The sequence below is a fragment of the Molothrus ater genome, chromosome 24 (assembly GCF_012460135.2).
Source record: "Molothrus ater isolate BHLD 08-10-18 breed brown headed cowbird chromosome 24, BPBGC_Mater_1.1, whole genome shotgun sequence".
Taxonomy (NCBI): Eukaryota; Metazoa; Chordata; class Aves; order Passeriformes; family Icteridae; genus Molothrus; species Molothrus ater.
Genome location: NC_050501.2, coordinates 5,173,334 through 5,187,967, shown reverse-complemented (window position 1 = coordinate 5,187,967; position 14,634 = coordinate 5,173,334). Strand labels below are relative to the sequence as shown.

General features: G+C 61.4%; 2 protein-coding genes across 3 annotated transcripts; one reads left to right on the top strand and one right to left on the bottom strand.

The window, feature by feature from the left end:
- The first annotated feature begins 863 nt into the window (after window positions 1-863).
- PEF1 (penta-EF-hand domain containing 1) lies at window positions 864-4,267 on the top strand. 2 transcript variants are annotated; one of them, XM_036397279.1, is made up of 5 exons: window positions 864-933; window positions 1,485-1,650; window positions 2,214-2,369; window positions 2,820-2,963; window positions 3,464-4,267. In XM_036397279.1, the coding sequence occupies exons 1-5, from the start codon at window positions 916-918 to the stop codon at window positions 3,691-3,693; spliced, it is 714 nt and encodes a 237-aa protein (XP_036253172.1). In that variant the 5' UTR covers window positions 864-915; the 3' UTR covers window positions 3,694-4,267. The 2 variants fall into 2 exon arrangements, with proteins under 2 accessions (XP_036253172.1, XP_036253170.1); XM_036397277.1 differs by having other exon boundaries at window positions 2,793-2,963.
- Window positions 4,268-6,428: 2,161 nt separating this feature from the next.
- TINAGL1 (tubulointerstitial nephritis antigen like 1) lies at window positions 6,429-14,634 on the bottom strand. Its single transcript, XM_036397283.2, has 11 exons — window positions 14,312-14,634; window positions 13,598-13,661; window positions 12,006-12,098; window positions 11,810-11,924; window positions 10,711-10,834; window positions 10,345-10,495; window positions 9,512-9,695; window positions 9,200-9,245; window positions 8,647-8,770; window positions 7,689-7,734; window positions 6,429-7,574 (listed from the first exon to the last, which is right to left on the bottom strand). The coding sequence occupies exons 1-11, from the start codon at window positions 14,622-14,624 to the stop codon at window positions 7,434-7,436; spliced, it is 1,401 nt and encodes a 466-aa protein (XP_036253176.1). The 5' UTR covers window positions 14,625-14,634; the 3' UTR covers window positions 6,429-7,433.

Sequence of the window (14,634 nt, the reverse complement as noted above, 5' to 3'; positions counted from 1 at the left end):
CTGTGCCTCCTCCCCTGCCTGTCCCCAGCCTGTCCCCAGCCTATCCCCACCCTGTCACCAAGGGATTGCTGCTCGGGCTGGTTCTTGGGCCACTCTGGTTGGGGACATGGTGACCCTGAGCTCCCTGGGATGGATGGGGGAGTGCCAGTCCTGATGCCAGGGGATCCTGGTGCTGTCTCAGGGCAATCCCAGCCGTGATTTGGGGGTATCCCAGCGCCGTTCCTGGGGATATCCCGCTCTCATCCCAGTTCCAGATCTGGGATGGGTGGGATCCCAGCCTTGCCTCTGGAGGAATCCCAAACTAATTCCCGTGGTCTTGTGGGGTTGCCAGCCCTACTCTCAGGCTGACCCCAGCGCTGCTCTTGGATTTTCTGGAATCCCAGAAAATTTTGCCATCCCAGCCCTGCTCCTGGAGGGATCTCGGTCCTACTGCCAGGGGAATCCCAGCCCTCATTTTGTGGGGTCGCCAGCCCCATTCCCGGGCTGATCCCGGCTGATCTCCCGGGGAATTCCAGCCCCATTCCCGGGCTGATCCCGGCTGATCTCCCGGGGAATTCCAGCCCCATTCCCGGGCTGATCCCGGCTGATCTCCCGGGGAATTCCAGCCCCATTCCCGGGCTGATCCCGGCTGATCTCCCGGGGAATTCCAGCCCCATTCCCGGGCTGATCCCGGCTGATCTCCCGGGGAATTCCAGCCCCGCTCCTGGGCTGCTCCCGGCGCTATCCCCGCTCCCGGTGGGCCCCACCCCGCCCAGCCGCCGTTGCCGTTTTAAGGCCTCCCTCGGGCGCGCGCTTCCCGCGCGTCACCGCTCTGCCTCCGCCCCGCCCAGGGGCGTGGTCACCGGCAACCGTAGCCAATGTGTGCGTGTCTTTTGTGTGACGTCATCTGGGCGTGGTCGGGGCGGAAGACCCGCTATGGCGTACCCGGGGCAGGTGCGGGACCGGGACCGGGACGGGGACCAGGACGGGGACGGGGACGGGGACGGGGACCGGGACGAGTACCAGGAGCGGCGGCGGGGAACGGGAACTGGGACCGGGACCGGAGGAGTGGGAGGGGCGGCAGGGACCCCGACCGGGACCGGGGGGCAGGGAATGGGGACCGGGGAGCGGAACCGGAGAGGCAGCGGAGAGTGGGACCGGGCAGAGGGACCGGAACCCGGAGCGACGCCGGGAACCAGGGACCAGGATGGGGACTGTGACCGGGATCGGGAGTGTGATCGGGACCGTGACGGCGATCCGGACTGTGACCGGGATCGGGATCGGGATCGGGGTCGGGGTCGCGACCGGGGTCCGGACCGTGACCGGGACCGGGATGTGACCAGGGCGGGGTTCGGACCGGGGGCTGGTCCGGGGGTCGGACCGGGGGAGGCGCGCGGGTCTCCAGGGTGAGCGACACGAGCTCCGTCCCCGCGCCCATCCCGGTGCCCGGTGCCCGGTGCCCGGTGTCCGGTGCCCGCCTCACACCGGCTCTGTCCCCTCCCCAGGGCTACCCCGGCGCAGGACAGCCCCCCCCGGTCGGGCCCTACCCCGGGGCTCCCTACGGCGGGGGGCCACCCCCGGGACCCTATGGGCACCCCCCGCCCGGGGGTCCCTACGGCGGCCCCTACGGCGGCCCCCAGCCCGGGCCCTACGGTGGGCCGGCCCCGGGAGGTGAGTCCGGGGGTCTCCGGTACCGGGACAAGGCGGGGAGAGATGGGGTTCCCAGCCCGGTGCGGGGTCGGGGGGCTGGGGAGTCCCCACCCCGGTGCCCGGGTGGGGGTTGAGGGGGTCCCCAGCTCAGCAGAAGCCACCACGAGGATGAAATTGGGTGTCCCGGTTTATTATTTTGAAATCCTGGAGGAGGAGGAGGAGGAGAGGGAGGAGAAGGAAGAGGAGGAGGAAAAAGAAAAAGGGGAGGAAGAGGAAGTGCCAGGCAGCCCTAAAACTTTCACCCCACACCAATCTCCCGGCGCTGCCGGCTTTGTGGGGCAGCACCGTGGCTCTCTGTCCACCCCAGGGCTCCACCAGGCTCAGGTTCCCAGCCCATTCCCGGCTCCAGCTGCTCCGTGCCCATCCCAGCCCTTCCTGCCCCGTTCTCCCGGGGAATTTTACCGGGCTGTAAATCCCGTGGGAGGAGAAGCTCTGCCCGGCCCTGGGAGCCACCCCCGGGGCCAGCCCAGCCCGTGGCCTGTGCGAGGGGAAGGTGACAGCTCCGATGGCCTCTCCCCGAGCAGGGAATGCCCCCCCAGGGGTGGATCCCGAGGCGTTTTCCTGGTTCCAGACGGTGGATACGGATCACAGCGGGTTCATCTCCGTCAAGGAGCTGAAGCAGGCTCTGGTCAACAACAACTGGTCCTCGTTCAACGATGAGACCTGTCTGCTCATGATCAGTGAGTTTGGGGTCTCCTTCCCCTCTTCTCATCTGGTTTGGTTGGATTTGGGGTGAAGCCCATCCTGGCAGAATTCCCTTTTTTCCCTGGGTATCGTTCCTGGCTGGAGCCGGGCAAACCAAGCAGTTCCCAGTGGTGCAGGACAGAGGTGAAGGGCCCAAAATCCTGCTTGGGAAAGGAAATCCCAGCTCTGCACAAGCCCCAGATCCCAGAAAAAACAGGGAGGAAAGGGAGGAAAGCCCAAAAAATGCAGAGACTCACCCAAAGCTTGCCCAAACCTCAGCTTTTGCTGCCGATTCTTACCAGCCTTGGGGCTTGAATGGTCCCGGACGATTGCAGTCCTGGCCAGGGGGATTTTTGGGATCAGAGCTGGATTCCAGGGAGCCACGGCGTGGATCCTGAGCTCCCTGGAAGCTTCTGCAGCTTTTCCACTCCCTCCTCCCTGCCCAGACATGTTTGACAAGACGCGGTCGGGGCGCATCGACGTCTACGGCTTCTCCGCCCTGCTGCGCTTCATCCAGCAGTGGAGGAGCCTCTTCCAGCAGTATGACCGGGACCAGTCCGGCTCCATCAGCTTCAGCGAGCTCCAGCAAGGTGGGTGAGGGGCACAGCCACCAGCCTGGCCCCTCCAGGCCCCCTCCCCATAAGCACTGCCAGGCTCTGTTCCCAGCTGGAAACTGGAATTCCTGCTGGAGTGGTCCCTGCAGCAGCCAGGCTGGAGGGCTCTGAGCTCCTGGGAGGTTTCCTTGGGAATTGTCCACGGGATAGACCAGGAGCTTCTCAGGGGACAGGAGGTGATAAGCTGCAGCAGGGGTGGGGCACAAAGTTCCTTCAGGAAGCTCAGAATTCCCCCTCAACGATGAGTGGCTGGAGCCTGGTTTTTGGGGAGGAGCTCCTGGGTGTGTGTAAAAGGGAAAAATGCCTGGAATTTGTGGCTTGATTCCTCTGGAGAGCCCTGCCCGTGCACACCCTGAGTGGGAAGTATGGGAAGGGTGGTGGGAGTGGGAGATGGGGTGTGTGGGGCACGGGGGAGGAGGACACAGCCACTCCCTCTCCATTTGGGAAGGTTGAATCCGAGTTTTTCTTCCTCCCAGCTTTCTCCCAGATGGGCTACAACCTGAGCCCCCAGTTCAGCCAGCTGCTGCTGGCCCGGTACGCCCAGCGTTCCCCCAATCCCAGTATCCAACTGGACCGGTTCATCCACATCTGCATGCAGCTGCAGAGCCTCACCGACGCCTTCCGGGAGAAGGACACGGCCATGGTGGGGAATGTCCGCCTCAGCTACGAGGATTTCCTCGCCATGGTGGTGACACGGATGCTCTGACGTCCCCACTCCAAAGGCTGGCAACTCTGGAGCTCTCCAGAAGCTTCAGCCGTCCTCATCTTCGCTGTTGGATGATGCTGAGCCCTTCTGAGAGCTCCCCCCGGGGCCAAATTTCCGGCTTGATCCACCCCAAATCCTGCTGGGGTTTTCCTGGCTTGGATTCCTTGTGTCCGTTTTGTGGGAGTCAGGGTGAATCCCACGCCAAACTGGGACGGCCAAAACAGCTTAGATCCCATGCCAACCCCAAATTCCAGCTTCATCCCGAGGTGCCTGCAGCAGAACATCCCCGTTTCGGGGAGGAAGAGCTGAGCCTTGGGTTTGGAAGCAGCAGGAAAAGGGGAAAAGTGAGGACAAAGCTCCTTCCTTCCCTCCCTGAGTACCCTGGGAGCGCATCCCACCCTGGGAATGCATTCCTGGGGGTCTCATCCCTGTTTTTCCAGGGGCTGCTGGAGTGGGATGTGCTGCTGCAGCCCCATGGGACCGTCCCCTCGCTGTTGCCAATCCTGAAGCCAAATCCAGACAAAGTTCAGAGCTCAGTTTTTCCAGCTTTGGAATAAAATGTGTTCTGCTCCGAGTGCTCTGTGGTCTCTGTGTCCAGGGGGGGCTCCAGGGGACGTCAGGTGCCTCCCGTCCCCTGTGGTGGCACCAGGGGACACGTCCCAGGGCTGGACACCATTCCCTGAAATCAATTCCTAGGAGTTTCATGTCCAAATATAGGAAATAAAGAATCGGGGGAGGCTCCAGAGGCACAGAAAAATCCCATCAATGCCGGAGTTTTCTTCCCGAGTGATGAGCCTGGAATTTACCCTGAGGAATCTCCAAGAGCTTTGGAGGAATTCTTAAGGAATGAAAAGTTCAAAGGTCTGAGATGAGCAGGAGGAGCCCAGGCTCGGTGTTTTCTGTGACCTCGGTGTTTTCCAGCCCCGGGCAGGACTGGCTGTTCCCAACCATCCCCAAGCATTCCAAGGATATTTTCCCCTGAGCATTTCCAATATTTCTGTTGAGTCAGAGCTCAGCCCTGCTTGGGCTTGAGGCAGAGGGGTTGTAAATACATATAAATATATTTATATGTATACATATATTTATAAAAATATAAATATCTATTTCATAGATGTATGTTATATATTTTATACATGCATATATGTATTTTAATATATTTTATGTGCTATATATATAAAATACATATATGTAAAATATATATAAAATACATATAAATATATTTAAAAATACATACCTGCATTATATATTTGTATATATATTTACATATAAACACACATACAGTATACATACACTGGTGTACATATAAATACATATATAGGTGTGTATAGATGCATATTTTCACGTATAAATATATATATATAGACTTTTAAAAATATATATATATGCATGTACATATATAGGTACACATAAACATATAAAAACCTGTTTACATGTATATATACACATGTAAATATATATAAGGGAATGTGTTTATATATATATTTACATGTGTATATGTAAATACATAGACACACACGTTTTGTATTTAATATATTAAATATATTATAAATGACATATAATATATTTTATATCTTATATAATATACATAATATATATTATATACTATATACTATGTTATACATAATCTATAATGCATAATACATTATATATTATATTATATATTTTTTATATTATGTATATTATATCTGTGTTATTACATGTATGTATATACACATATAAAAATATATACAGGGTGGGTTTTTTTGCATATATACAAATATACAGGTATATATACACACAGAGAGATGTATATATATAGACATATTGATACATATATCTAGGTATATATTGATATATATAGATAGATATACAAAGGGTAGTGTTCACGTCTGAACACAAACAGCCACCTGTATATATATATATATATAGATATATATATAGATAGATATAGATATATATATAGATAGATATAGATATACACATCTGTATCTCTATCTATACATAATAGAGATATTTTTTCATATTTTAAAATATATAAATAAATATATAAATATATAAATATATAAATATATAAATATATAAAAATATATAAATATATAAATATATAAATATATAAAAATATATAAATATATAAATATATAAATATATACGCGCCCATCCCTGCAGTTGCACGCAGCCACCACCAGGTGGCACCGCCCTCCACCCTGTGAGTGTCCCCTGCGGGGGGACCCGGGGGTGACCGAGGGAGGGGACGCGGACAGGGACAGGGACCGCCAGCAAAACGGGCCTTTGGAAAAGGCGACAACGGCCCCAGCGCCACCCCAGGGAGGGCGCGGGGTGGCTGCGGGGACACGGGAGCTGTGGGGACAGCGTGGATGTGGTGGCGCATCTCACTGTGGTGGCACTTGGGGTGGCACATTACATTGTGGTGGCGCTTGCAGCTGGCATTTGGCCGCCCAGCTGCACGGTGGCTGTGGTGGCAATAGCTGGCTGTGGTGGCACAGCTGGGTGCGGTGGCACAGCTGGCCGTGGTGACATAGGTGGCCATGGTGACATAGGCGGCAGCCGTGGTGGCCCGAGTGGCTGCGCGTGGCCAGCGCTGGCCGCGGTGACCGGAGCGGCGGGGCCGGAAGGTGGACAATGAGCGGGGCCTTATCTCACCCCCCCAGCCCTTCCCGAGGCCACGCTGGGCCCCCACACGGGGGTGACAGGGGCCACGTGTCCCCCTCGGAGCACTGAGTGCACCCTCTGGCCTCTGAGGCTTCCATAACTTTATTTACAAACAATAAAAAGCAAAATAAATACAAAAAAATTGTCTTAAAAGTACAGCCCTTGGGTTGGGGGGGAGGGGGCTGTGCTGGCTGCGTGGACCCCATTTGTGCCCCCCAGGACATGGGGACACCACGGGGCTGAGCCCTCCCTTGTCCCTGCTGTCCCCCAGGGGGGTGGCAGGGCCATAGCACCATAGGGACGGGCTGGGGGGGACGGTGGGGACCCCATCCTGGCGACACCCAGCCCTGGGGGCTCAGGGGACCCCCGCCACGGGGTTATTTCACCCCCGAACTCCAGCGCTGCCCTGCTGGGGGGAGCTGCTGGGGCCAGGACGGGAAGGGCAGGAATATGGGGGGGAAAAGGGGGGGGAAAATCCCACAGCCAGGATTGGGGAGGGGGGTGCAGCTGCCTTTGAAGAGCCCCCGGCCACCACCGCAGCCCGGCCGAGCCCCCGGGCAGGGGGGATTAGCGGGCAAATCCCATGGGAGACGGGAGCAGCCCCCGGGGCACCCCCCTCGCACGCCCCACTGCCCCCAGCCGCTGTGTCAGCACGGCGGGGACACGCAGCCCCCTCCAGGGGACACGGGGGACAGCGCCAGCCCCTCCAGGGGACACGGGGGACAGCGCCAGCCTCCTCCAGGGGACAGCGCCAGCCCCCTCCAGGGAACACAGGGGACAGCGCCAGCCTCCTCCAGGGGACAGCGCCAGCCCCTCCAGGGGACACAGGGGACAGCGCCAGCCCCTCCAGGGGACAGCGCCAGCCCCTCCAGGGGACACAGGGGACAGCGCCAGCCCCTCCAGGGGACACGGGGGACAGCGCCAGCCTCCTCCAGGGGACAGCGCCAGCCCCTCCAGGGGACACGGGGGACAGCGCCAGCCCCCTCCAGGGGACACGGGGGACACGCAGCCCCCTCCAGGGGACACGGGGGACAGCCCAGCGTGCTGTGAGCTGGGCGGGGCCGCGCTGGGGACATCGGGGCGGGGGGGGCTCACTTGTGGGGCATGTCCTCCATGCTGACGCGGCCCCAAACCCCCACCACGAAAGTCTCCACCTCGCACTCGTTGACGCCGCGGGCGATGCGAAAGCGGCCGCCCTCGCCCCACGCCGTGCCCCACGAGTTGGCCGCCGTCTGCAGAGGGGACAGGGGACACGGTCAGAGCGGTGACACCCCCGCCAAAAAAAGCCAAGCATGGGTGCAGGGAATGGCAGCGCCCCCGTGGCTGAGCGTCCCCCCCAAACTCACCCAGTATTTTTGGGTCTGGCCATCAGGCAGCTGCTCCTCTCCCCACCTGCAGAGGGACAGGACAGTGAGCGGGTCCCCAAGCACCCCCAGACTTTGGGGTCCCCCCAAGCACCTCCAGACCATGAGGTCCTCAAGCTTCCCCAGGCTGTGGGGTCCCCAAGCTCCCCCAGACTGTGGGGAGGATTCCCAAGCACCCCCAGACCATGGAGTCCCCCCAAGCACCTCCAGACTGTGGGGTCCCCAAGCACCCCCAGACTTTGGGGTCCCCCCACCCAGCATCGTGGTGGGATTGGGGCACGGGGGGGCTGACCCTGCTCATTTCCTGCTCCCGGCACCTCCCCAGGGCCAGGCCGAGGTTGGGACATCCGCTCCCGGAATAGGGGCAGGAATATTTAACCACGGCAGGAGGAAGGAAACAGCACAGGGCAGATCCATCCCCTGCCCGGTGTCTGCACCTCCAAACTCCCCCTTTTCCAGGGTGCTGAGCATCACACTCGTATCCCTTGTGTCATCATTCCCATCCCTGCTCCCTTTCCCAGCTCGGGGACACCCAAAGGGAACATTTTTGCCACCCTGAATGGGATAGGGAATGGGATAGGAAAGTTGTGGGGTGGGATGGGAAGGGAGTGGGATGGGACAGGACAGGATGGAATGGGGCAGGGTGATATGGGACAAGATGAAATGGGAATGGGAGAGAATCGGATGGGGTGGAACACGAAGGAGTGGGGATGGGATGGGATGGGATGGGATGGGGTGGGATGGGATGGGATGGGATGGGATGGGATGGGATGGGGTGGGATGGGATGGGATGGGGTGGGATGGGGTGGGATGGGATGGGATGGGATGGGATGGGATGGGGCGGGATGGGGTGGGATGGGATGGGATGGGATGGGGTGGGATGGGGTGGGATGGAGCGGGATGGGGTGGCTCACCCCCCTGTGAGCCCCCCCAGACCTACCCAGTGATTTTCACCGAGTGGGTCCCGTGCCTCTGGTGCTTCGGCCCCTTCCCCTCGGCCACGGGCGTGTGCCGATAGATCCCGCTCTTGTACATGAAGAAATCCTCGTGCACCTCCAGGATGGCTGTGGGGATGGCCAGAGGGTTTGGGGACACTGCCCCTGTCCCGAGGGAAGGGGATCTGTGTCCCCGTGGGCACAGAGGGGTGTGGGGGCATCGAATTCCAAACGGGAGGGGAGGCAGCAGCTGGAGCCTCCCCGGGGCCATGCAGCAACACTCCCAGGAGGTTTCAAAAAGCACAAATAAAGTTTAAACAAACGCAGCTGCCAAGGCGGTGATTAAATCTCAGGAGTTAATGAGCAACCCAGTGCCCGCCGGGGTGGGCAGCGTGACGGGCACTGGGGCAGCCCCGCCCGGGCACGCAGGGGGAGCAGCTCAGGGGGGTTCTGGCTGCCACCACAGCTCCCCCAGCATGGACAAAGCCGTTTCCCCCTCCTACTTTGTCCCCCCGACCTTTTGGGATGCACAGAGAGGTGCCTCTGCCTCCCCCATACCTTGCACGGGGCCGTTCTCCAGCAGCTCCTTCATGATCTCCTTCTCCTGCAAGCACAGAACAGGGTGGCACCGGGTGGCAGCGGGTGGCAGCGAGGCCGGGACCCCCGGCACTGCCCTCCCCAGCCCCGGGCATGCAGCAGAGCAGCTCCAGCACCCACAGGCGGCTGCCGGGGAGGAGCCGCTCCCCGCGGGCTCCGCAGCGGGGTTTTCCCAGCCGCATTCCCAGCCTCGGTTCTCCCAGGTAAAGCAGCCCGAGCCAAGCCCCCTCCCGCTCCCGAGGGCTCCCGCTCCGCCCCGGGCCCGGCGCTCACGCTGGAGGAGAGGCGGTAGGCGGGGGTGGACTGGTAGATCTCGTTGGAGTGGGTCCGGGGGTTGGGGCAGCGCGCTGTCGCCTGTCGCTTGCCCCGGCCCGTGGAGCGGCTGTGCATCATGCAGGGCGGCGCCGCGGGCTGGCTCTGCTGGCTCGTGAACGGGTAGCACTCGTCTGTCACCACCCTGGGATGCAGGAGGGGAAGGACCGGCTCCATCCTCATCCCAAACCGAACTTCCAGTCCCATCCCAATCCCATCCCCATAGCGAACCTACTCTCCATCCTCACACCAAATCCCTCTTCCATTCCCATCCCAAAACCCGCTCTCATCCCAATCCCAAACCCCACTCCCATCTCCACTCTGATCCCCACTCCCATCCTGATCCCAAACCCCACTGTCCATCCCTGTCCCAAACCCCACTGTCCATCCTGCCATGGCAGCCTCATTCCCCAGCTGTCCAAGGCACAGGATGAGCATGGGGATCCCATCCCATCCCATCCCATCCCATCCCATTCCATCGTGTTCCACCCCATCCAATTCTCTCCCATTCCCATTTCATCTTGTCCCATATCACCCTGCCCCATCCCATCCTGTCCTGTCCCATCCCACTCCCTTCCCATCCCATCCCACAACTTTCCTATCCCATCCTATCCCATTCCATCCTGTTTGGTGCCCTCCCCTCCAATCCCATCCCATTCCCATCCCATCCCGTACCATCCCCTCTTATTCTCTCCTATTCCCATTTCAGCTTGTCCCATCCCATTATCCCATTATCCCACCCCATTATCCCATTACCCCATTATCCCACCCCATTATCCCATTACCCCACTCACCCCCTCCTGCGCAGGTACCACCAGGCTCCGTCCAGGCGCCCCCCGCTGCAGCCGCGCTGGTTTCGGGTGTCACAGGACAGGAGATTTTGGGGGGACAGCGCGGGGGTCATGTGGCCCATGGAGTGGATGGAGATGCGGTCCGAGGCCACGGCTGGGGAGGAGCCGCGGCTCAGGGGGAGGCGGCTCCGTCCCTGTCCCCGCTGTCCCCACTGTCCCCAGAGCTAAGAGGGACGTGGCTCTGCCCCTGTTCCCGCTGTCCCCGCAGCTCAGGGGGAGGCGGCTCCATCCCTGTCCCCGCTGTCCCCGCAGGTCAAGGGGAGGTGGCTCTGCCCCTGTCCCCGCTGTCCCCGCCCTGCCGCCCCTCACCGGCCGTGGAGAAGGCCCAGGAGCCGGCGCAGTTCCCCTGGTCCAGGGGCTCGTGGATCATCCCGGGCCACTTCTCAGCAGCGTCGAAGTGACGCGGCAGCACCTCGTTGGAGTCCATGTTCATCTGCGGGCCAGAGATGGGGGGCTCAGCTCACCAGGACCCCCCCAGCTCCTCCTGCCACCCAACCATCCTCTGAGATGCTCCCCAGTGAGCTTTAGTGTCCCCCAGTCGCACTGTGGGACCCCATGTCCTCCTCCTGCCACCCAACCATCCTTTGAGGTGCTCCCCAGTGAGCTTTAGTGTCCCCAGCCCTGCTCCTCCTCCTGCCACCTCTGAGCAGTGTCCCCACCCAGTTTTGTGTCCCCCAGCCCCACTGTGGGACCCCATGTCCTCCTCCTGCCACCCCAGCCATCCCATGAGATGGTCCCCAGTGAGCTCTAGTGTCCCCAGCCCCCTATGGGACCGCTCAGGACAGGGAGGTCACCCTGAGAGACAAAGATTTGGGTTCCCCGTTATCCCAGAAGGGCCACACCCCTCAATTTCCCCTAAATTTGGGCTCCACATCCCCAGCAGCTCCTTAGACAGCACCAGCACCCCATGTCCCATCCCAGAGCCCAGCAAGGCCCTCGGTGGCCGCCCCGAGGGTGACCCAGCCCCTCAGGGTGGCCTCTGGCCCTGCCTTTCCTCCCTGGAGCGGGGACAGAGCCCCCGCCCTGGCCTTCCTGGGGAGGACAGGGCCACCGCTGCCCGCAGGAAACGCCTCTAAAATTAAACCTCGGGCTCCAGAGCCGGGGCTGGGGGTGCACCAAGCCCTGCCAGCACCCCGGGGACCCCCGGCGGGTGCCCAGCCCGGGTTTGGGTGCGGGCAGAGGCAAAGAGAGGCGGCTCTGCTGAGTCAGCAGCGGCGGGGCCGGCGTTCCGATGGGAAACCAGCGCGGAGGAGAGGGGGAAAAAACAACACTGGCAGCCCGGGGATTGTCCGGGGGAATTTGCTGAGCTGCTGTCTCCAAACGCGAGGGCTGCCCTGCCTGCCCCCCTGCTCTGGGAGCCCCTTCGCAGCCGTGGGCGTGCCTCAGTTTCCCCCCCGGGGGCACTCACGTGCATCTCGTTCATGTTCATGACGGTGGGAGAGGGACGGAAGGTGCCCAGGCGGTGCCGGATCCCGTCCTCCAGGGTCATCCCCCAGAACTGGCTGTAGTTGGCGGCTCTCCAGCTGCGCGGGGAGCGGGGACACGGCTCAGGGGTCACCCCGAAAAGCACCGAGGGGTGCAGCATCCCTGTGCCCGCTCCTTACCCGTAACTGCCCCTGTTGACGGCATCGATGAGCTCCCCATCCATCAGGCAGGCGTGGTCCTCGCACTGCCACTGCCCGCCGGGCCCGCAGGTGCTGCAGAGGGGACAGGCGGCGAGAAATGATGTCCCCAGGGTGACCGGGGGGACACTGAGTGGGCGCTGCCCTTCCCAAACTGGCTGCTTCTGTTAGGGGTCACCAGAGCCTGGCACCTCACAGCGGGGTGAAGCCGTGGGCAGCCCTTTGGGTGACACTGAGTGGCCTCTGGGTGACACTGAGTGGCCTCTGGGTGACACTGAGTGGCCTCTGGGTGGCCCTGGGAGCTGTCCCCCCCTGCCCCAGCCCCCGCAGGAGCCCCGAGGGCAGCCAGGCCATGGGACAGAAAACCTGAAAAGCTGCCAGGGCTGCAGACATCAGAGAGGGGCTTGGACAGCAGCCCGGGGCTGGGGGTCAGGGCTGGCTGTCCCCATGGGTGACCCACAGTGACCAGGGCACCCCATGGGGACAGCTGGGCCAAGGGGGGGGCTCTGGGGGTGTGGTGGGTCCCCAGGGGAGCCCCGGGCTGTGCTCCCCCCGTGCACTGAGCAATGCTTGGCATGCTCAGATCCCGGCACATTTCCCTTTTATGGAGCTGAGCGAGGCCGTGTCCCGCCAGACACCCCCATCCCGATCCCGGGGCAGCACCTGGATTCCAGCCTTCCCCCATCCATCCCTGAGCGCTCCCGGTGCTCTGGGTGACACCTGGGGGCTTGGGAGCACGTCAGGGTGCCACCAGATGGGTGCCACACACACCCTGTGTCACCCCGCCATGGGTTTTGTCCCCTGGCACCCCCCCAGTGGGACCCCAGCAGGGACAGGGCTGGGGGTGACACTGCAGAAATTCCTCTTCTCCCGGCACCAAGTGTGGGGGAGGAGGGTTTGGAAGGGTTAGGAAGGGAAGAGATGGGTCAGAGATGCTCCCCCAGCAGCAGAGAGGTGACATCCACCTGCGGGGCTCGGGGACATTCCCAGGGGAACGGGGACCTCCTCCATCCCTGAGTGCTCCGTGCCACGATCCCGGATAAACTCCCCAGAGCTGCGGGGAGGCTCGGGCTGGCTTTTCACCCGCAGCCCCAGCGCACACACACATGTTCCCACACGTGCCCCTGCCCACGCCCCAGACGCTGCCTTTGATTTCCGCTTATCTGCAGCAGCATCGCCCCTCGGGCTGCAATCCTCGTCTCCAATCCCCCACCTCCGCATGCCAGCAATACCAGTACAGGAACAGCAGAATTCCCAGTTAACCCCGAGCTCCGGGAGCGCCCAGCAGGAGGCACAGCTGGCACGGAACCCCGGTCAGGCTTGGGCAAGCTGGGCTGGGACCAGCGTGACCAAAACGCCCCTTGGGCAGCGCCGGGGCGAGCGGCTCCCACGCAGGCGTGCGCTGGAACCCGGGAGAGGCTCAAGGCCCTTTTTGGCTCCGGATTTGTTGGAGCAAAGGCATTTTGGCAGCAGCTCCCGCCACCCAGCTCGGGCCTCGCTCGCTGAGGTTTACAGGAGCATGACACCTTCCTCTGGTGACATGCTGGTGACATGCCACAGGTGCCCGCACTCACCACAGGTTGCAGTTCTCCCGGTACGTGGCTCCCGTGGGATAATTGTGTCCGGCACGGGCACAGCCTGCAGGGGAATGGGAGAGCCCCTGGTGAGTGCTCGGGGTCCCACCAGCCCCCCAAATTCCCCCAAATTCCCGGGGCGGGGGGGGCAAACCAAAGGGAAAATCAACGCTGTTCTTAAATCCAGGCTGCACCTGGGCACCCCAAAGTTCTGCTGGGGGTTCGTGGGTGCAGGGCGGCAGCCTGGCTCGGCGCCGGGAGGGTTAAATGTGCTCAGCCTGGCGGGACAGGGGATAAAGGGGCCGGTTGTGCCCGGGAGCTGGCTCTGCTCCGCTGCTGGGACTTCTGAGACAGCCTTGTGCTGGGAGCCGGGGGCTGCCCGTGCCCCCAGCTGCCGGCAGGGTTAAGCCAGGGCCAGCATCTGCCTGCCCCAGACGTGACCGGGCAAGCTGGGATGGTGTCCCCTCGTGTCCCCCTTCGTCCCTGCTCTGCCTGCAGGCACTGATGGGAACGGGCTCTGGGATCACCGGCTGCTCCCACACCTCTTTTTGAGGGAATCTGTCCCCATCCCGGACACTCTGTAGGAGTTCCCACGGCTTCGAGGGCTCTGGGGCAGCTCTGCAGCGAGGGCAGGACCGCGGGGTGCCACATCCATCACCCCGAGCAGCAGCAGCAGCACCCCAGGGCTGAACCCCAGCACCTGGGTGCACTCACCGGGGGCTTTGGGGAAAGGGGCTGGAATTCCCAGGCAGTACTCCCAGAAGTCGGGGCAGCAGTCGGACACGGTGCGGTTGCAGAAGAGGTCGCAGTAGCAGAGGGTGTCGTGGTAGGGCACGGTGCAGCCGTCGTCGCGGCCGTGGCAGCACACGTCCCCGCGCTGGCAGTAGGAGCCGCCCGCGTCGTAGACGCCGTGCTGGTACAAACCGGGACCCAGCTCCCGGCGGGCGCGGACCCGCGAGGACAGGGCCACCCGGGCCACCTGGGCCACCAGCCAGAGGCACAGCAAGGCCCGCATGTCCCCGCTCATGTCCCCACAC

Bases quoted from the DNA above. Each gene is read 5' to 3' on its own strand.
- PEF1 (XM_036397277.1), top strand. The intron at 1,651-2,213 runs GTGAGTCCGGGG...CTCCCCGAGCAG, and splicing joins CGGTGGGCCGGCCCCGGGAG to GGAATGCCCCCCCAGGGGTG. The intron at 2,964-3,463 runs GTGGGTGAGGGG...TCTTCCTCCCAG, and splicing joins CTTCAGCGAGCTCCAGCAAG to CTTTCTCCCAGATGGGCTAC.
- TINAGL1 (XM_036397283.2), bottom strand. From the start codon at position 14,624: ATGAGCGGGGACATGCGGGCCTTGCTGTGCCTCTGGCTGGTGGCCCAG. The intron at 9,696-10,344 runs GTGAGTGGGGTA...CCTGCATCCCAG, and splicing joins TGGTACCTGCGCAGGAGGGG to GGTGGTGACAGACGAGTGCT. The intron at 7,575-7,688 runs GTGAGTTTGGGG...TCCCCTCTGCAG, and splicing joins GCCAGACCCAAAAATACTGG to ACGGCGGCCAACTCGTGGGG.